Source organism: Thermomyces dupontii (assembly GCF_041956625.1).
Source record: "Thermomyces dupontii strain NRRL 2155 unplaced genomic scaffold VTN31scaffold_9, whole genome shotgun sequence".
Lineage (NCBI taxonomy): Eukaryota > Fungi > Ascomycota > Eurotiomycetes > Eurotiales > Trichocomaceae > Thermomyces > Thermomyces dupontii.
This window is the reverse complement of record NW_027192315.1, coordinates 504,710-524,675: the sequence shown is the minus strand read 5'-3', so window position 1 is coordinate 524,675 and position 19,966 is coordinate 504,710. Positions and strand designations below refer to the sequence as shown.

The 19,966-nt window shown below is 52.5% G+C and overlaps 9 protein-coding genes across 9 annotated transcripts; 5 read left to right on the top strand and 4 right to left on the bottom strand.

The window, feature by feature from the left end:
• Window positions 1–22: 22 nt before the first annotated feature.
• Window positions 23–584, top strand: VTN31DRAFT_7389 (uncharacterized protein; the record flags this gene model as incomplete). Its single annotated transcript, XM_069408104.1, has 5 exons — window positions 23–42; window positions 112–244; window positions 317–395; window positions 451–492; window positions 559–584. The coding sequence occupies 5 exons, from the start codon at window positions 23–25 to the stop codon at window positions 582–584; spliced, it is 300 nt and encodes a 99-aa protein (XP_069257887.1).
• Window positions 585–939: 355 nt separating this feature from the next.
• On the bottom strand, window positions 940–1,457 carry VTN31DRAFT_7388 (uncharacterized protein; the record flags this gene model as incomplete). Its single annotated transcript, XM_069408103.1, has 3 exons — window positions 940–1,199; window positions 1,259–1,347; window positions 1,405–1,457. 3 exons carry the CDS (start codon window positions 1,455–1,457, stop codon window positions 940–942), a joined length of 402 nt encoding a protein of 133 aa, XP_069257886.1.
• A 653-nt stretch (window positions 1,458–2,110) lies between these two features.
• On the top strand, window positions 2,111–2,653 carry VTN31DRAFT_7387 (uncharacterized protein; the record flags this gene model as incomplete). The annotated part of the gene is made up of 3 exons (XM_069408102.1): window positions 2,111–2,282; window positions 2,348–2,419; window positions 2,475–2,653. The coding sequence occupies 3 exons, from the start codon at window positions 2,111–2,113 to the stop codon at window positions 2,651–2,653; spliced, it is 423 nt and encodes a 140-aa protein (XP_069257885.1).
• A 345-nt stretch (window positions 2,654–2,998) lies between these two features.
• VTN31DRAFT_7386 (uncharacterized protein) lies at window positions 2,999–4,477 on the bottom strand (the record flags this gene model as incomplete). The annotated part of the gene is made up of 4 exons (XM_069408101.1): window positions 2,999–3,365; window positions 3,448–3,678; window positions 3,737–3,905; window positions 3,958–4,477. 4 exons carry the CDS (start codon window positions 4,475–4,477, stop codon window positions 2,999–3,001), a joined length of 1,287 nt encoding a protein of 428 aa, XP_069257884.1.
• Window positions 4,478–5,281: 804 nt separating this feature from the next.
• VTN31DRAFT_7385 (uncharacterized protein) lies at window positions 5,282–7,450 on the top strand (the record flags this gene model as incomplete). The annotated part of the gene is made up of 3 exons (XM_069408100.1): window positions 5,282–5,297; window positions 5,377–6,934; window positions 6,991–7,450. The coding sequence occupies 3 exons, from the start codon at window positions 5,282–5,284 to the stop codon at window positions 7,448–7,450; spliced, it is 2,034 nt and encodes a 677-aa protein (XP_069257883.1).
• A 1,446-nt stretch (window positions 7,451–8,896) lies between these two features.
• Window positions 8,897–9,461, bottom strand: VTN31DRAFT_7384 (uncharacterized protein; the record flags this gene model as incomplete). Its single annotated transcript, XM_069408099.1, has 2 exons — window positions 8,897–9,117; window positions 9,179–9,461. 2 exons carry the CDS (start codon window positions 9,459–9,461, stop codon window positions 8,897–8,899), a joined length of 504 nt encoding a protein of 167 aa, XP_069257882.1.
• Window positions 9,462–9,787: 326 nt separating this feature from the next.
• On the top strand, window positions 9,788–11,691 carry VTN31DRAFT_7383 (uncharacterized protein; the record flags this gene model as incomplete). The annotated part of the gene is made up of 4 exons (XM_069408098.1): window positions 9,788–10,197; window positions 10,254–10,407; window positions 10,455–11,455; window positions 11,517–11,691. The coding sequence occupies 4 exons, from the start codon at window positions 9,788–9,790 to the stop codon at window positions 11,689–11,691; spliced, it is 1,740 nt and encodes a 579-aa protein (XP_069257881.1).
• A 953-nt stretch (window positions 11,692–12,644) lies between these two features.
• On the bottom strand, window positions 12,645–13,721 carry VTN31DRAFT_7382 (uncharacterized protein; the record flags this gene model as incomplete). Its single annotated transcript, XM_069408097.1, has 4 exons — window positions 12,645–12,984; window positions 13,050–13,205; window positions 13,264–13,460; window positions 13,572–13,721. 4 exons carry the CDS (start codon window positions 13,719–13,721, stop codon window positions 12,645–12,647), a joined length of 843 nt encoding a protein of 280 aa, XP_069257880.1.
• Window positions 13,722–18,935: 5,214 nt separating this feature from the next.
• VTN31DRAFT_7381 (uncharacterized protein) lies at window positions 18,936–19,188 on the top strand (the record flags this gene model as incomplete). Its single annotated transcript, XM_069408096.1, has 2 exons — window positions 18,936–18,978; window positions 19,028–19,188. The coding sequence occupies 2 exons, from the start codon at window positions 18,936–18,938 to the stop codon at window positions 19,186–19,188; spliced, it is 204 nt and encodes a 67-aa protein (XP_069257879.1).
• Window positions 19,189–19,966: the final 778 nt, after the last annotated feature.

Genomic DNA, 19,966 nt, shown 5'->3' with positions numbered 1-19,966 from the left:
CATTTAGTACGGAAGTGTCATCATGGGGCTCTCACCCGCGGCGTATGCATTTCTCCCTCTATCCGAAATGCTGATCAAGATCAGCCCCAATTGACCATCGGCTGTGTTCAGGTCGCTGTATCGCCGCGCACTGAAGACGGCGCTCGACTGGGCAGTTCAACGACAGCTCTGGCGCGGCCAGGCCGTGTACATTCGATCCCTCTTCGACGCGAACCGCAACGTGCGCGATCCCCGCCAACAACAGGTACCGCACCTTCAAATCACTGCAGTGGACGAGAACACGGGAAGATCTGACTAAAGAGACGGTGCCACGTAGATTCTGCTGCGGGAAACGGAAAAGTTGCTGGACGAATGGAAACATCCTGACCCATACAAGGCGCCAACGGCTCCTGGAGGTGCGCACGACAAATCTCTTTCTCTGGAGAATGGGAATGGCTTAACTTTTTGCAGGGTCCAAATACGAGCGCAATTTGCCTGCGCGGCAGCTACCTTGTAAGTATCCTGTCGTTCATGTGGAGGTTGTTTTCTTGATCGTTGTCTAACGTTTTGGTGCCGTAGATGCGGATCCTCCGAGTGCACACTGATGGAAAATCGGAAGCACGGAATGGGTTGGGGCATGTCAAAGATTCCACCTTGTACAATCGTCCTCCATCTGCTAGATACCGCAATGAATGCGAGTTGTTCACAATAAATGTGTAGTCTCAATGAACCATTCTCTACAATGGGTTACAAATGTAGAAGCAAAGTCTAGGGTATTGTCAGTTGCATTCTAATTGTCATCATCGAATCAATCGATTCGAAACATAACCCTCCAAAGACATGTCCGTAGACATAATATACACCCATAAGAAAAACCAGAACCGAGCCCAGAACCCCATTACCTCATCAAAGCAAAAGCCAAACCGCGCCGGAAAAACAAAAGCAAAACAAACGAATCATTTACAGCTCCATGCTCGAGTTCTTGTTGGCCTTCGGAGTCTTCTTCGGCAGAAGGTTCTGATGGATGTTCGGCAGGACACCACCCTGGGCAATTGTGACGTGACCCAGGAGCTTGTTCAACTCCTCGTCGTTACGGATGGCGAGCTGCAGGTGACGCGGGATGATACGCGTCTTCTTGTTGTCACGAGCGGCGTTACCAGCCAGCTCGAGAATTTCGGCAGCCAGGTACTCCAGGACAGCCGCGAGGTAGACCGGCGCACCTTTTCGAGTCGATTAGTCATCATGTCACGCCATGACACGGAACCACACGGAAACTCACCAGCACCGACGCGTTGAGCATAGTTACCCTTGCGGAGCAGACGGTGCACACGACCGCAGGGGAAGGTGAGACCAGCTCGGGACGAGCGGCTGCATCAAAGTCAGCTCAATTCAGGACCAAAAAAAACCGTGACATGAATCACATACGATTGAGGGGCCTTGGTGCCGCTGGCCTTGCCGCCGGACTTGCCACCAGTCATTTTGACAGCGGTTGTAGATGAGAAGTTGTGATGGAATTAAAGTGTTGGAAATGGAAGTTGGAGTTGATGAAGGCCGTGGATGAAGGAGGCGAGCGCGGTTTGGATGGAGGACGACTAGAAAGCAAAGAGAAAGATAGAGGCAGAGGGGAAGGCCGGAGAGGGTGGTGGCTTTATAAGAATGCGGCCAGCCTGACGTTGGCGCGATCAAGATCACCTCTCGCTAATATCCGTAGCCAATCACCGTCAGGATCAGACGCTGGAAGCAAGTGGACGCATTTATTCTGCCAGATCAGGAAAGGCGGGTGTGACTAATCAGCGTTACCAGTCATTACTAGCGTCTTGGCACCCCCTCCAGCCACTCAGATTGCGTAATCGGCCCAAATCTCCCCTTTTTCTCAAGTTTAATCATACAATCATACAGATCATACAGCCTCGTGACGGTAACGAAATTCTGGCATTGTTGGGCCTCCTGGGATCAACCCACCGAGAGCGGCATCCTATAAGAACTCTCCACCCGTCACCCTTCTCTTGTCTTTCATCCTCTTCTTTCCATCTCGACGACTCCCGGTTGACTGCTGCTCTGCCTCTCCATCCATCACCAAGTCCTTGCTTCAGTCTTTTTCATCGACTACACTCTTCCAACTTCATTCGCAATGGCTCCCAAGGCTGCCGAGAAGAAGCCCAGCACTGGTGGCAAGGCCCCCGCGGGCAAGGCTCCCGCTGAGAAGAAGGAGGCCGGCAAGAAGACCGCCGCCGCCGCCTCGGGTGAGAAGAAGAAGCGCGGCAAGACTCGCAAGGAGACCTATACCACCTACATCTACAAGGGTATGTTGTCTGATTCTGGACGCGTTTTGAGGGGCGTTTCGCGTCGACTAACGCGTCATTTGCAGTCCTCAAGCAAGTGCACCCGGACACTGGTATCTCCACGCGTGCCATGTCCATTCTGAACTCCTTCGTCAATGGTATGTCATCCTATCCGGAGCTGCTTCCGTCAGCTTCCGCTGACTGGTCTCCCAGATATCTTCGAGCGCATCGCGACCGAGGCCTCGAAGCTGGCTGCCTACAACAAGAAGTCGACCATTTCGTCACGTGAGATTCAGACTGCCGTCCGGCTCATCCTGCCGGGTGAGCTGGCCAAGCACGCCGTTTCGGAAGGCACGAAGGCTGTTACCAAGTACTCTTCGTCCTCCAAATAAATGCTTAGCCTGTCATGATTTTCTTTTCTTGTTTTTATTATGTTCTGTTTTTTTTTGCTTCACGTCGGGCCACATGTGAGGCTGGTGGGTTCTTGGGTGTTCGCGGGATTCAATAATGTGTCATGGGATGGTCTGCTTTCGATTGCGTTTGATTTTGCCGGTTAGTTTATGCGCGGTGACACGGTGTGTACCATAACGCGAATTGGACACGGGTCCAACTAGAACAATTCCAAGCCAACTTCAAGAATACTATCCATTGGATCTACAGTGTTCATGGAATCCTAAATAAATCCTGATCGTGCATGGATTATGGATTAAGACTTCATTACTACAGAACCTGCATAATTAGAAATCATCATCATCCAACGCCTCCACTTCTTCTAGGGCGGCTTCCCGTTCGTGTCCAGGTGACAGCGTGGGTTCGTGTGGGAAGATGTGAACGATGGGTTTTCCGGGGGACGATCTGACGCGCTCTTTCCAGTCCTGCCAATCTGCTTCATTCATGATGAGGAATCCAATCAGCATGCTGGGATCCATGTCATCAACATTAAGCCGTCGCAGCCGTCGCGTATGGTACGAGTCCAACTCGTCCTGCGTGTAGAGCTCCCCGTCGTTGCGGCGAGGGAGAGCTGGACGCGTATGGTGGGGATCGAGGTAGAAGAAATGCTCATTCTGAACGCCAATAAAGTAATGCGACTGAGCCGGTCGGCCGCTGTTGGGTTTGCAATGTGTTAGCCTCTTCAGTCGGGGCAGGATGGATCTAGTCTTCCTGGATGCAGAGGGACGAGACGGACCCAGCAATTCCAACGGATTGTGGCATCTTCAGAGCTGCCGCTAGACTCGGCCGATATACCGGTGTCACCCGGTCAATTCCGAGGCGTATCCCTAGGAGGATCAGTGTCGGCTGGATGCCATCTGACCCGTTCGAGGCAATCTGTCGGAATCGGTCTTCGTAGACGTCAGAGCTGTCACTAGTAACGTAGACATTCAGGCCTGTTGTATCATGACAGTCGCTCGAGAGTGCCCTGCAAGAGAGTAGGTCATTCAACAGTCCAGAAAAGACAGGGCAAGCGGGACTCCTACTGAATACATCGAGCTGTCGCCGACGGGCCGAACCACTCGCCCGGGTACTTCCCACATGATGAAGCGCCGTAGCTGACGAAGCGATGTATTGAAAAGGGTGCATCCGGATGGTCTGCGAAGAGTCCGAGGAGCCGACTCTCCTCCGCGATCTTGCTGCCCCGCCGCCATTCTGCCCTCGTTGGTGAGCTGCGGCCATGAAGAAACAAGGAGTCCACACATACCGCGTCCCAGAAGCAGAATCGACAATGCGTTGGCCAAGAGAGACTGTCCCGAGCGGATCATACATCCCCAGCCCGTGTCCGAGGTGAAGCCTTCGGTCTCCACGAGCTGACTCCGGAGTCGGACCCCGATGGACATGTTCGCCTGCGCATTGGGGTCTTTGGACTTTGGGATAAGAGGAAAGTTGGAGCGGTAGGTGATCCATATTCTCGATTCAAAGTCGTCCAAGAAAGCCGACGGCCAGCCGTGGTCTGTCGTGGACTTGGTGGTGGAGGAAGTGGACGTCGAGTCCGATTTACGCGGGTTGTCGCAGACTGTGGGTAGTTCTTCTGTCGTCAAGGGCGCTGATGCGATATCCGGCGTGCAATCTGGGCCTGTCGCTTTGTTGCTATCGTCGTCGGGTGTGACGTACTCGTTTCCCAGGCACCACATGCGTGATCCCGGCCCCTCCTCGTTTCTGGGCTCGGGATCCCAGAAATACTGCACGATTCGTTTGTAGCGGGCCACGTCGATGCCGCTCATGATGGTTGAATGGGGGTGTCCTGGTGTTTCTGGATGCTGATTGCCCTGAGCAAGGGCGTGAGTTGGTGAAGCTCAGAGCGATGACTGGTTATATCATAGCTGCCTTTGAACTGTGAATATATATATATAGCTTCAATGCAGCCCCAATGGATCACTTGACCGACGATGAATCAAACTTCTGCAACCACAGCCATGGTCCATGTAGTCTACACTTGATGAGTAGGTAGCAGCTTGTTGACTCTTACTTGGGATACCAGTGCCATAGCGATCCGCGTGTCCTGATGTCATCTTGCAGAGTACTGCGATCTCTCTCTTTATCATGGCCCCAGTATCGTTCACCTAAGAACCATCACAACGCCCGAGCAAGCCATCTGCTGCACTGAACCAGCCAAACGAACTCCATATCCCATTCTCTGCATTACACCGAACAATCCAAAGACCCCAGAAACAGCCATTTCAGATGGAATCTGTGCGTAGCTGCCAGACTGATAATGCTGTTGACGTAACAGGCGCGGCCCAACGGGGTGTACCTAGGACCCGCCTGAACCCGCCGCCAAAACAACTCTGGGAGGAAAAAAAAAAGATATCCATGATAGAAAGCCACTCCCTACCCTCCACGGCCCTGAAAGCAACAGACACCACTGCGATCGGTCGATCGCTTCACTGAGGTTCCGCGCCGGATCATCCGCCACCCCCCCTTTCCCCGCTGTGCGCAGCTCCCCTTCATTGCGGCTGTTGCTGTACCGCGCCGTGAGCAATCGTCCTACAGAGCGCTCCGTTCGCTGAAGAACTTCACCCATCACCATGGCGGATTACAAAGGTGTCTCCCTGACTTCTGCCCATACGGGCAGTTTTACCTTCTGCGACTCCCTGGCTGACTGGATCATTGCCATCAGCAGCGTCGTTCACCATGCGGGATGCCGCCCGGAATGCTGGTCGACACAACTCGTGGCGGCCCTATGCATCCTCCACTAAGCTGCGATACAGCAGAATCAATTTTGTCAGCGGGGGCAGCATGGTGCTAGACGAATCAAGGATCACGTCGCCGATTGTGCAGACGTCGAAGCCGGAACAGCCACCAGCCGCAGACCCAGAGAACCCGAAGCCAGTCGCAGAAGAAACAGCGCCGGTCGCAGAGAACGTGGAGCCCATCGCGGAGAGCACGGAGTCTGCCGCAGAAACCAAGGAGGCCATCTCACAGAGTACAGAGCTCGCCCCGGAGAAGACAGAGCCCGTCGCTCAGGAAAGCAACACCCCGAACACAGAAGGGGAACTGTTCTTCATAGACACTCAGGGGGACGAAACTGTCGTCACCAACATCGGTTCGCCGCCCGTCATCCCACAGCGATCGCGAAGCATGTCCGACAGCAGCGAGGATGAGGTCGTCTTCACGGGTCGACGGTTCTACCAGCGGAGCAACCTGTCAGTGCCGGTTGTCACCACCGTCATAGAAGACGACGTATCTTTTGCCGCCGGCAAAGACATAACGCGAACATCTACGGTGAAGCCACCCGATCGCGCAGCGAGTCCCCGAAAGTCGGGTGTGGAGGAGTTGAAAGGCCCTCCAGGAGAGGAACGCCGACCGCAAATTCCCATGGATAGCGCTATCTTCGATGACGACGAGGCTGCAATACTGGCTGATTACATTGCAAATATGGATAATAGCGACGACTCTGCCTCCGAGGATGACTCTATGCAGGTCGACGGTCTCAACCTCAGCGCAGACCAAGAGTCGGGCCGCGAGGACACGACGAGTCCCCCTGATGAGTCGCAGTGGCGAATCGGGCATATCTTCTCCAGGCGCAAGAAACATGCTACGGTCGAGTACCTTGTGACTAGGGAGGGCGAATCCCCTGAGTTGGCCCGTTGGGTCCGACGTGAGTCCCTCACAATGGCTGGAGCGAAGGCCAAGGTGGAAGCCTTCGAGCAGGAATTTGCAGCGGACACTCGGTCGGCCAGCGGTGCGCTGGCGATTGATGACGATCTTTCGCTGGATAGCCCACTGGATGAGCTATCAGATGACTCCGAGGAGTCTGAAACGGTGGATGACTTGCTACAGCGTCTGCAACAATACCAGTCGTCCAGAAAGAGGGACAAGAAGGGCCGGCGATTCAGGAACACGTTCCCCTCCGCAACTGCATTCGCAGATGCCCTGGAAGACGATCCTTACATGGCGTTCGACATCATGGACTTTGACCGGCCGAGTCTGAAGAAGAAGAAGAAGGGCCGACGCCAGGCGCTGAACTTCGAACTCAGCGACAGTGAACTTGAGATGCAGCTCCAGCAGGCATGGGAGAATGATCGCATGAAAAAGAAGGCGAGAAAACAGGAACGGGAAATGCTCCGGGCACAGGGCCTGCTCGGCCGCAAGTCCAAGGAGGCCAAGGATGCGGCGGGGATGAGTGCGGACGAAATCAAATCCGAGGTGCGGAAGTTCTTGTTGTCCTCAGCCGAAAGGTATGGATGTCCTCTGTTGTGCAGTTTCCAGGACCAGTGCTCACTCACCACTGCAGCTTGAATCTACCTCCAATGGACAAGGCGTACCGTAAACTGGTCCATGATCTTGCACACGCACTGAACCTCAAGTCGCATTCCAAGGGCAAAGCGAACAAGCGACACCCTGTGCTCTACAAGACGGCCGCTACACGGGTCTTTACGGAGGAAAACATCTACCAAGTCGACGCCATCTTCTCCCGCCGCCGATACAATAATTACGGAGATTCTGGCGCTGGGAAGGCGGGCAAGGGGCAAGGCAAGCGCGGTCCTCGCGGGCGAGGCCGAGCTGCCGTGTCCTACGCCGACGGAGACATTGTCGGAGCCTCCGCACCGGAGATTGGTGCTGACAACAAGGGCCGTGCGATGCTGGAGAAGATGGGCTGGAGTAGTGGGACAGCATTGGGTGCTGCCCACAACCCGGGGATCTTGCAGCCGGTGACTCACGTCGTGAAGAATTCCCGAGCTGGTCTGGGCTAGACAAGAAAGGATAGACGAATGGGTTCGGACAGGCGATTCATTGATGTTCGGGCGCGTTATAGATGCTTAGATGGGTTTAGATGGTGTTGCAGCTTAACTCTACGCATGATACGAATGCTGATCATCTTCGAAATTAATGGGATATCGTTTATTTTCTATTCTTCTTTTGTTTACCTTGCTGCTTGGTATTGGGAACAGGTTGCGCGTGGCCCTCTTCCCGGATATGTGCAAAGAGCTGCGTCCGAGAGGGAAAGGTTGCATGACATTGGGCGCAGGTCTGCCGCGCTGCCTCGCTGGCCGCCTGGCGCGCGGCCTTTTTGGCCCTTCTTTGTTTTGCTTTGCCGACTTTTTGCTTGGGTTGCTTCAACGTGTCCTCATCTGAGCCACCAGCTCCATTTGAATCGCCGAGGCTCGGGTGCAGCGTTGTAGATAATCTCGCCTGGACGGCCTCCCTTGTGTCGTAGTCGCCGTCTTCGTCTTCGGTTCCCGTGGATTCGTCCGCGGGCGGTGCGTTTTCTCCCTCTGCCGACGGAGTTGCCGATGCCACCGAGTCCTGATGATCACCCATATCTTTGTTTTCGTCTTTGGCGAACTCTGGAAGGGCGTCTGCTTTCTCCTCAACTTCTTCTTGCTCCTCGACCTCATCTGGAACGACATCAGGGACAACATGCTGCCCACCCTCGGGGTCGTCCTCGCGATCCAGCTGTAGTTCGGCATCCTCCTGCCTCATTTCCCGACGTAGTTGCTTCACGGCTTTCAGATGCTTCTTGCTACGCTCGTGCGCCTCGAACTGCTTCTCGCTCTTGAAGGTCTTATTGCATACTACGCATTCAAACTGCTCTTCCTCCTCCGATTCCGTGCTGCTGAAAAAGTACTGCTCCTCTTCGTCTTCCGGCCGCGATTTGGCCCACTCGGGAACGACATGTTCCTGCATCTTCGCCTTCGCCTGGTTAGCGGCCCTGTCCCGCGCTGCTTGCGCCGCGGCGGACTCTCGTAGCACGCGCTGTCGGTCTGCTTCGCTCTGTGGGTTCTTCTTATATCTCGGATCGCGCTTCTTGACGAACGCCACCAGCGAGCGAACAGCGTCGTTGTACTCACGAATGCCTTCCTCTCGGAGCCGCTTGTTCTCCTTCTCCATCAATCTCCGGATGCGTCGGTCCGGCGCGTCGCTGTACTTGTGGATGTCCTTCCATGCAAACGTCTTTCTAGTCGAGAAGCCGTTCCAGGCCGCGTAGAATGGGCGAACCACGTCCTCGAAGCTGTCATCTTTGCTACCAAAAGATGGATAGTCAATCGGCTCGATGCCCTGCCACCGACAGGCTATCTCTTCTTCTCGCGCAATCTGATCGAATACGTCCCTTAGCCCGCCAAAAAATCCCGTCGGGGAGTCTGAGAACTCCATCCGTGGGTCGAACTTGACGATCATCGACACTATCCATTGCGCCGTCATGCGAAAGGTATCCGGCGCCTGGCCTTGGGGCTGTGTTGATCCGTCCTCCGCGTAGATCGCATGACGATGTGAGTCGTACCATGCTCGCTCCTGCGGATCGGATAGGACTTCGTATGCGCTTTGGACTTCAGCAAATTTGCGCGTGGCCGCTTCCACGTTGCCATAGTTTCGGTCTGGGTGCAGTTCCAGCGCTTTTCGCCGATATGCCTTTTTGATTCTTCCGTTTTTTTTCTTCTTTTAGTCCCAGTCTATTTTATACGCTGTAAGCGATCACTTACTCTTCCTCTGTGGCGTCGCGTTCAACCCCCAAGATAGTGTAGTAGTCGGCCTGTGGTTGACTGTCAGCCACGCCGCGGTCCTGCGACGCGTTGGTGGATTGGCCTTGGCCCATGACGCCTCAATCGGGCTCGGCCCCGTTGACAATACGTAGCGCTTGAGGCGAGCTGAATTCAAGTGCTGCAGAAGGGAAACCCAGCAAAAAAAAAGATGTCTCGTCGGGGTCTCTGTGGGCAGTGTGATTTTGCTTAGTTCCGGAGACTCAGCGGACCAAGATTCAACCATCGCCACCCACCAGCCTCGACTGCGACTCCAACCACGACACTCGTCATCCACACGCCCGACGGTATGGACAGTCTGCCATGCACATGGACGTTGCCGATCAACCGGATGAATGTCGGAATTCAGCGTCGTGCTTTGTCCAAAACGCGCCGAACCTCAGCTCCAACATCAAGGACCCAGCTTAACAGCTGAACACTTTGTCCTCGCTACCCCGCGACATCTTACCTGTCTCCTTGGCCACGTCAGGCTTCCGAGGAACCGCCTTGCGAGTGTGCCGCAGTTGATATAGTCTCCATTGCTGCAAGAGTCGCAGCCGCCGTTCCGCAAAGATGCCCACATTGTGCTCGCTTCCGGATGAGATCCTGCATCTAATCCTTCGCTTCGTGCATCCGAACGATGCGATGTCTGTGCAATGCACGGCGCGCAGGTTCCGGGATGTCGCCAACGAGCCGCTTCTGTGGCGTTTTTACTGCCAAACGTATTTCCAGCACTGGGATGAGCGACATGAGTTCCAGCAGAAGCTCGCTGCACGGACGTCGTCAGTCGATTGGAAGCGCTTGTATCTGTTCAGGGCGGCGATCGATGCCACCACGACAAAGCTGCTGGATGGCATTCTGTCGAGCCAGAGTGGGCGAATTGAGAAGTTCGAGGAAATAATCAGCTTTGGCTATGATGTGAAGGATACCCTTTTACGGCATGCTCAGGCGGGACCTGAGTTGGAGGATCATTTGGCTCGAAGGTGTGTTGTACCTAGGCGTGTCTGTTCTATGGACATGCTATTGACCCGTTATGCAGATATTACAGTAATGCTGTCCTTGGTTGTCTTCATCGCAATATCGCGATACCACAATGGGTTGCGCTGGCGAATGGAGTTGACGTTCCCCTTGAACGTGCGCTCGGGGCGTTTGATTTGTTCATTCCAGAAACTCAGATTGGGAGTCTGGATGAGGTGAGCCGGGCTAGCTTTTCGGGTGTTACATTACTGACGGATTGCAGATTACTGCAATGCTTGATGAAATCGTGACGGGAATCTCAGAGGCAGTCCCTTCCATTGAGAGTCTTTCTCCTCGCGCAAAGGCTTTGAAGATTGCAGCATATTTGCGAAGCCATAATCTCACTGGTATCAAGCATGACAAGCAGTACCATGACCTCGATCATAACTTCATCGGCTTCGCACTCAAGGATCCCGAGCATAACTCGCTGCCGCTAATCTCCGCGGCCATCTATTGTTACGTTGCGCAAAAGTTCGGCTTGAATGCGCGCCCCTGCGGGTTTCCTTTTCATGTCCACGTTATCATCACCCCCGAGCCGAACTTCGACATGGACGGCCGACCGTTGTCCGGAGACTCGGAGGGTGAACCCATGTATATGGATCCATTCCGTTCGGATCGAGAAACGCCCGTTTCAGACCTCCGTCAGCAGCTGAGTTTCCTAGGCGGCTCCGTCATTGAACTGTCCAACTTCCTCGGGGCGTCCCTCACGTCGGAGATCGTTGTTCGATGTAGCCAGAACATTCGCAACTCGATTCATCTCATGGCACAGTTTCCCCGGTTTGCGTCTCCTATTGACGTTGTGAGTGCAAGATATGCCAGTCTATGGGCGATCATGTTATGTGGCCCGGGCACCCGCGCCGTCCTTCTGCATGAGCACCTGCCAGCACTCATGGAACTCCTGGCGACGGATTTTCCGTCCGATCTGTTTCTCATCGAGCGGTATATCCTGCCGCTGTTCGAGGATTTTGTGGAGCATGCCCATTTACTGGAGAGTCTCCACGTCATGCGCGCCGTGGACAAGATGCCAAAGCAACCGCGATATCGAAAATCGGAGCACAAGCACGTACGTTATCGAGTCGGCGACGTGTTTCGTCATCGTCGGTATAACTACCGCGCCGTCATCACCGGGTGGGATACCGAGTGTGGTGCCGGCGAGCAATGGATGCAACGCATGGGTGTCGATCGACTACCCCGTGGGAGACATCAGAGCTTCTATCATGCTCTGTGGGTGCCTTTTTTTTTTCTCCTCTTGATGCGAGTTCACCTTGCTAACTCATTGCACTAGCGTTGAGGATCGGAGCATGCGATATGTCGCGGAGGAAAATATCGAGATCATCCGACCCTCTGTTTCAGAACTTCCGGCCGGATTCGTCGCTATTGCCGGAAAGCACTTCAAGCGGTGGGATGAGACCGCCAGGAAGTTTGTTAGCAACATCCATGATGAATACCCTGATGATTGATGCCTGCGTTTTCTGATTCTGTCGTGGTTGGGTAGTTCTCTGGGATATGTACCCTACTGCATGGTCTTGTTTGTTTCTTCATGGATGAATCATCATAGATCGTCAGAGTGAGTATCGAGCCGGAGACTACAAGCCAGACGAGCACATGTCACGCAAAGGTGCTGGGTTGACTGGTAGTGATCCGGCATTTCCTTTCTGCAACTCATGCAGAGAGTCATGTCAATAATTCACAATCGGCCTGCCATGGATCTCATCCACTAGGTAACCTATTCGTGAAACTGTAGTCCACTGCCATCTTCCGTCTCATCCATATACTGTCCGCCATCTACCTCTAGGTACCTACCAGGTAGGTGCTAGTTCTTATCCTCTAGACAATGGCATGGTTCCTCGGGCTTTCTCAGCCCAGTGAACAATACCTTGCTCATAAAGGAGGTGCCATCGCTCCTGCCCTTCCCGCATAGGCTATAATGAATACTTCCACGCCTGACCCAGGTCTACTTTCTTCCTCTACTTACCTCCAGACCCTAAGATTAGCAGTCTCTATTCGGATGCAGAAGTCTCTGGTTAGTTGGCACTTAACTCACAATTGGGGTTCTAAGCGCCTATCTAGCTCTTCATATAGCCAACAACTAATGCAGTGGCTCTGCTTGGCTCATCCAAACATTGCTGGGCTGTGAATATCGCATTGCAAGCATTGTATTCATATGGAGGCCAAAAGGGATAATGTGACGGAATGAGTAGTGGATCCGAGTTTCCGCTCTTCTGATCAAACGGGTCGCAGCAACTCGTCGATGGAAGACATGACGCTCATGAAGCGAGACAAATAGGAATCAATCTGCACAGTAAGCGCACCAACTTCGAGACACTGACAAAGCTTACTGCCGAGGATGTCATATCCCGTCTTTGATAACCGCAAGGCACGAGAAAACATGGTGACGAAGTCCAAGCTGAACTCAAGGCGAGAGGTGAGCGTGATCGTCGACATCTGGAAGGCCCAGGTTTCCATGAAGGTGCTTCTGCAGGCCCGCCGGCGTCAGGGGAGCCAACGAAGAAAGTGCCTGTTCCTCGACCGCTTCGCCGGCAGCATCATCGATGGATAGATTACCAGCTTGTCCGATCCTGCTACCGGCTGGCAGCAACATGAGGCTGGGCACAGAAGGCCTACTTCCGGAACCTGCTTGGACCTTCTCCTGAGTCACTACATGCTCTTCTGGGGAATCTCGCCGCCACACGACCTCTGCCACGTTTCCACGCAAGGGTCGATCGCCTTCCGCCCCTCGGCGATCCAAGGATCTGGTAACGGCAACACACACCCCCGCCCTCGAAAAAAGGGACGGCAGATTCCACTGCAAAAGAACAATGCCTCTAGACCAGACGGCGTTTTATCTCTTTCCACCGCTTGCAGATTGCGAAGGAGTCGCTGCCGGTCTTCTTCAATCGGAAGGCGTGCTACGACGCGCATCTGTTTCGCGAGAAACGTCGCGAAGGGAGCTGCCGTACGACACCGACCACGGCTGCCTTGTGGAGGTCTACTCTGCACGATCTCGGCCTGCGCCCCACGGAGTCACCCACCTTGGACGGAGGCGCAGGCGGGACTGGACGGAGTGGAGGAGCAGCAGATCTGGCGCGCAGGGCAGCGGAACCGGCATGTCTGCTGTTGCTCTCAGGCACGCGCCAAAAACCTTCCCAAATATCCGGAGCTTCCATTTGCACACCCGCTCAGGTGTGTTCTCCGCCATCCACCGAGGAGGTACTTGTTCCACAAGCTCCTGGTGCACATTTGGTCAACAATCATCATGGACAGCTTGGACTTCCTGCGCAGTAAAGTCCGGCTGTTCAACTGCGACCGGGCCATCTGCCAGTTTTCCTCTAGTTCTGACCGGGTCCCTGTGCTCGGCTTTCAGTAACTTGTACAACTTGGCTCCAATTTCCTTCCTGCTAGTGAGGGAATTGGCCGTGAACGTGATGGTGACTGATGGATGATCACAATCGCGAGCAATGGCCATTGACTCTTGGTACTTGTTCAGCATGGCCTGTGAAGGGACGGATATGGCAGATCCTGCTTTCTGAAGATCTTCTATGCCAGTGCCGCCGTGAGATTAGCTTGAATGACTCGGTCATTCTAGTTCCCGAGCACACCGTTTGGCAATTGACAGGCTTCACCCGGGTCCTGGGACCTCATCTTCAATAACAGTGTCTGTCTCAATCAAGGTCGAGTCTAGTGCTCGGATGGTGCTCAAACAGTCTTCAGCAGGCCCGATTACGAGTACGAAAACAGGAAAATAGGTGGAGGCACAAAGAATCCGGGATGCTGACTTGCTTAGGGCCAAGGCCTTCTCCCGCCCTAAAATCCAACAAAAGGGCGGAGAGCTTACGGAGTTGATGGGGCCGGATTAAGAAGTCGATATTCTTTGCTCGCCCGGCTTACGGACGATCGAAATAACAGTTCATTGTAGCGTTGGCAAGGGCCATTCCTGCGCGTAAGGACTGCGACTCGAAGAAATGGGCAAATGGTTACTTTGACGCCGTTGTCTCCAAGCGACTACAGCGTACTTCACCTCTGCTCGCACACCCAAACTAAAATTTCTCTGCCTGGCCTTAGCCACCTCCCAGAGGCAACCACGCCGCAGATCATAAGCATATTTTCAAGTTTACCTGACATATCAACTTACATCGTCCAGCTTCTGACGTCTATAGAACACAGAACGCAACCCAGGACTACGTACGAGTAGTTCAATTGAATATATATAGTCCAACTTCATACCCTTCCACACCATATGGCTTCACAATCCAACCAAGCCCTTCCTTCTTCTTCCTTTCCTGGCCTCCTTTGCTTGCTGCTCGCTCATTTTCTCTTTACCCCTTGAGTGTTCGGGCCTCAAAGTGCTTTTGGATCTTTTTCCTCTTTTGACTTTGCCTGGCGACCAAGTCCTAGTTCATGATCCGAAGTGCGAGCTTGTCCGAGTTGGCCGTCTCAACCGTCCTCGGAGCCAGCTTTCAAAGTTGAAAATCCCTCTTTGAAGTCAGCGACTCCAGAGTCTTGAGGAGGCTCGCAAGAGTTCGTCAGCAATTGCCATCACATCAGGAGGCTAATCTGTGGGACTCGACTCGGTGCGTTGGACGTCGAGTTGGCGGGCTCTATTTGCGTACTGTACCTTTGGCGCTTGATTGGCTGGACACTTCTACCAGTAAGGACTTTCAGAACGCACTGAGTTGTCTACATAAATGGGTTGCGCCCGCCCGACCAACGGCCTACAAACAATCGAGCATGCGTTGAAAAGTTTGACACCAACTCCGCCGGCAGGGTCGCGTGCAAGTAGGTTGCTTGCCCGTGCTGCGCTGATTACGTGCGGGCGCCCCAGTTGCCCATCTGCACGCAGTGTGACCCCGCCCATCGATAGCCTTTTGATGCACCGACTGTCATTACGTCAAGCGCAATGACTCACCAGGCCAGGTCGTTGTGATCGGTTTACTTCCTGCATCGTATGCCATCCATTGTAAACTTCAGATCGCGTCGTCGGCGCGGTCTTCTGTACAGCATGCATCAAGCATGTCAACTCCGCTGATCCTCCGGCCGCTGCAACCTTCTCGCGATCAGCCCTCTGAACGCAAAACATGACATGATAGAATCCTCCACTCGTGCAGGCAGCTTTGGAAACCCCTCCGGGGCCCCCGAAAGTACCCTGTCTGGCCCGCCCACATATGGAGACAAAAAATTCCCGAGGCCGACCAATATGTATCGCACAAGATGATGCCTGTGTCCGACAATGAGTCGGTACCGTCCATTGACGAACTGAACTGGAAACGCCGAAGGCACGATCGTAGTCATTGCTTCATGTCAATGCTCCTTAATGCCGATTTCAACGAAGGGAAATACATTCGCCAGTAATTGTAATCCTCGATCTCTGTGGACGTGTTTCATTGATCCCGCATTCGAACTTCGAATACTTCGAATAACGTAATCCGACAGAAAACGGGACAGGACAGAAGCCGGAACACTTGCACCAAAAGGCACGATCTCGAACAAAATTTTGTCAAAATTCACAAAGGCGGAACACTTAAATCACGTAGTTTTACCGTTCCCCCTGAACCGGAACAGCACTTGTACACAATCCGGAACACGCTAAAATTTATCCTAAACGGTTAGGTCAGCTCCAAGAATCATTGACTCTCGTCACTCGGTTTGGTGAGGATGTATGTAGTTCTTCATACCCCTTAACCTTCCTAAAAAAAAGCAACTTAACCAGCCCTAAATTTAAACGTGCCTTCCCCTGAGGAGGAGACGGCCTGTCGAGCCTCCACGTAGGTGATGCTCATCTCTAAAGACTGCACAAACGATAGGTACTTTGTCAACTAAGTAGGTAACTAGGTAGTAAATGTAAGGTTGGAATCAATTCCTTATCACGTTGCCCACATTTCCGTGCAGTATGCTCAGTTGATTAACATATACTGCAATGAAAGGCGTTTTCTCGTCCCCTGCTCAAGGGCTTCCAATTCTCGCACCCGTCGAGAACCTTTTTCAATAGACAAGGCCTCATCATTTCCGATGTTATGAGTTGGGCTGATCTCTTTTCCTCCTTTGCCTTGCGTTTGCCGCCAACAACTCCCTTTTCTTTATCTTGTGCACGGTGTCCTTCATCATGAACAGATTGCATGCTTTTATCATTTTTTTCACTGATTAGAGAGTCGTCGGGCTGTCTGGTCGAGTTTCGAGTCGTGTTCGGAAATTCTTTTCTTGTCGTTTTTAGCTGGCGCTTGTCATATGGAGCTTGGGGCGTGCAAACTGACGGAAAGGAGCAATTTGACTCCGAAGTGCCCGGAGAGCGAGTTTCTTCCGAGTCCGGCAAATTGGAAAGAACTCGATCCGGAACCAGCCCACGGCCTCAAATCCGCTGCGGATGTTATCCTCGCGCAGTGCCTCATGATGGATTTGGGAGTAGATCTCCAGAAAAACGTCTTTATAAACGTGATTGACGCCATCCTCTGAAAGTTTCTGCGCCACTTGCTTGTATAGATTTTTAAAGGAGAAAAGCAAGACACGTCATGGTTGAAGAAAGTGAGACGAGTGGGCCGGCATATACAGCACAACGATGTATTTTATCGGAGCAGTAACGATCGAATTGTGGCTGGCATGGCCAAAGAGAATCAACAATCGGTATTGGCCAGATGTCCAGGGCCGGGTATACTTGTCGAGAACGTCCCTTAGGCCACCGGAATTCAAGGAATTGTTCGTCCAGCCGTTGTCGTTAACGGCGATCATCGTACCTTGGGGCAGCCGCTTAACATCATACCATTTCGACTGGTGGATCTTCCCTTTGAAAATAACCATCGGGGGCAATCTCCGGCCTTTTGCACCAATTCAATCGGTCACAGTGACCACTCCCGATTTCTTGCCTGTATGACCTTGGGGCGACCACGCTTCTCCGATCCGGTGACTCCCCTGGCTGACGAAATGACCCCCATGTAGGACCGGTCTCGTCAAATATATGTCGTCCTCTTGATTTCGTACTTCCGTATGGTGTTTCTGACAAGTTCGAACCACTCCCAGATTACTTCGCGGTCTTCACATCGAGCCCTTTGGTAGTCAAACTTGCGCGAAAACCTGAATCGGAATGTATCCGAATGCCGCTTTACAAATCTTTCGACCCATCCACGAATTTCTGGAGTTGTCGCGGGCTCGACTAGGATGTAAGATGCCATTTCTCGGACTTTTTCGACGCGAGGATGGCCTCGTTCATCAAACGAAAGAATCCAATCTATCAAAACACGTCCTTCGGCAACGTTGGGTTTCTGTCGATCTTCGCCGGCGTCTTTTGAACGTCTTTCGACCGTGTAAGTGGTAATGAAGAGTAGCATTCGGAATATTGTATATTCTGGCAGCTTGTCGGACGTCCACTCGAAATCTGACCACCTCTCAAAGCCGCTAGAGTAAGCTGCGTTCTTTCGTCCTTTGATTGGTTTACCATACTGATAGGTAATTCATACAAAATCCCTGAAAGAGAAAATAGGTAAGGCTCTACTCCGTATTGAGAACTGCATATATCGCCTACATAGGGGCTTGTCAGGCCGCCAGGACCTCAGGGGAAGGCACGTTTAAACTTAGGGCTGGTTGAGTTGCTTTTAGGAAGGTTAAGGGGTATGAGGAACTACATACATCCTCACCGAGCCGAGTGACGAGAAGTCAATGATTCTTGGAGCTGAACTAACCGTTTAGATTTAGCGTGTTCCGGATTGTGTACAAGTGCTGTTCCGGTTTGGGGGGAACGGTAAAATTACGTAATTTAAGTGTTCCGCTAACTGAAAACTACGTAAGCAAGTGTTCCGCCTTGGTGAATTTTGACAAAACTTTGTGCCTTTTTGGTGCAACCGTTCCGGCTTCTTTCGTGTCCCGTTTTCTGTCGGATTACGTTACCTTTCCATTTGTGTTTTCAGAGCGCAGCGCGGGATATCGTCCCAACACCGTCCCTGTTCCCCGCTCCGCGAGCGCGCAGAGCGCGCCAAACCGCTAGTGGATACATATTGCCGATATAGACGGCTTCACATCGCGCTTTTTTTGTACGTCTTTCGCCAGGAGCATAAAGTGTTACGCTGGGACGGGCTTTGGCCAGGATTGCAGCGCCCAGAGGGTCAAACAGGGTCAAACGGAAGTGATACAACTGCGTAGCATGTTTTTTGCACGATGTGCGATTTCTCGCAGTTATGAGCTAGTAATATGATAAGAGCACGGAAAAACGAGCAGTAGAAACAGAAGTGTATTGTGAGTCCAAAAGTTATTTTCTATTCACAAAGGGTTTCCCCTTTTAAGTACTCATGAAAATTCTTCTCTGTGTGGGTTTTCACTTCCGATTTCACCTGTCATCTGTTCCGATACCGGCCCACCCGGTAATACCTTATCTTTGGCACTTGCCCGTATGCCTTACTTTCCAACAGAAGACCGGGCCGACGACAGGTCAGGATATATCAATGATTAACATGCGGAGTACACCTGCAGAACCGACCTGGCCTGGTGAAGTCATTGTGTAGAGGTGGCAGGCGGCAGGAGAGCAGTTTTCGGAACTTCTACAGATTAATTTCTTCTTTTTAGAAAATACGATATAGACTGGAATTACTCGTATATTCGCTCCGGATTGAAACCTAAAATTATTCTAACATCCACGAACTTTTCTGTTTTGGAATTGAAATGCGTACTGTTGATGACAGATGCGTTAAAAAACCACCAATTTTACAAAATCAACCACAACACCATGGTTCGGACTCCTCTAAGGCCAATTAGCCCAAATGTTGAGCGTAAGAAGGAGCTTTACCCTTTGGAGAGGGCTTAGCTGGGATGAAAAAGCTGGTGCTGCGGGCCGTGAAATTGTGCTGAAGACTGGGCAGCCACTTCAGACCATCTACACCACCGATCATCTTCACGTCGCGATCATTCCACCAAACCACGATCAGGACGGCTCAAAGCTCTCACAGCGCGAGATCGTCGGTCGATTGTCCGTTTTATAAAGGAAAACCTTTCGCAACGTACGAAATCGTTCTGTCAGAGCTCCATCTCTCAATTTGTCGAAAAACGCTATACAACATTGTTCAGGAGTCTGGTTACGAGAAATGGAGAGCCCAGAAGCGCCCCCTGTTGACACCAGATGTAGCGAGGAAGCGATACGAGTGGGCGATGAATCATAAATTTAGACTGGACGCCGGAAGACTGGGCGAAGGTCATCTGGTCGGATGAGTATTCAGTCGAACTCGGATCTGGAAAGCGGAACCAGTGGGTTTTCCGACTCGATATCCATGGTGAAAAGTGGAAAAAGGAAAAAGGAATACTTTCAGCCATTCAACAAAGGGAAAAAAGTTCGAGTCATGATCTGGTCAGCGTTTTGGGGCAGAGAACAAATGGGAATTGGTCCGATTAGAGTGCGACTTCGAAGCGAAGAAAAATGAAAACCAGGCCGGGTTCCCAAATGCAGGGCAGATGTTCACGGAGCAGGTCGAGATATGAGCGCGAAGTGAACCCATGCAGGACAATGCCCCCATTCACTCAGCGAGGATTGACAAGAAAGCCCTCGAAGACAGTGGGATTGTGGTCATGGAATGGCCGCCCCATTCACCCGATCTGAACCCAATCGAACACCTTTGGTCTCGCCTCAAAGAAGGGGTCCATATCGTGGACCCTGAGGTTGAATTTGCCACGGATCGAATGAACGGAAGGAGGACCTTCTCTGGGATGCGTTACAGAAGTCCTGGGCACAGATCAAGAGTGAACTGTTGAGATCTTTGGTGGAGG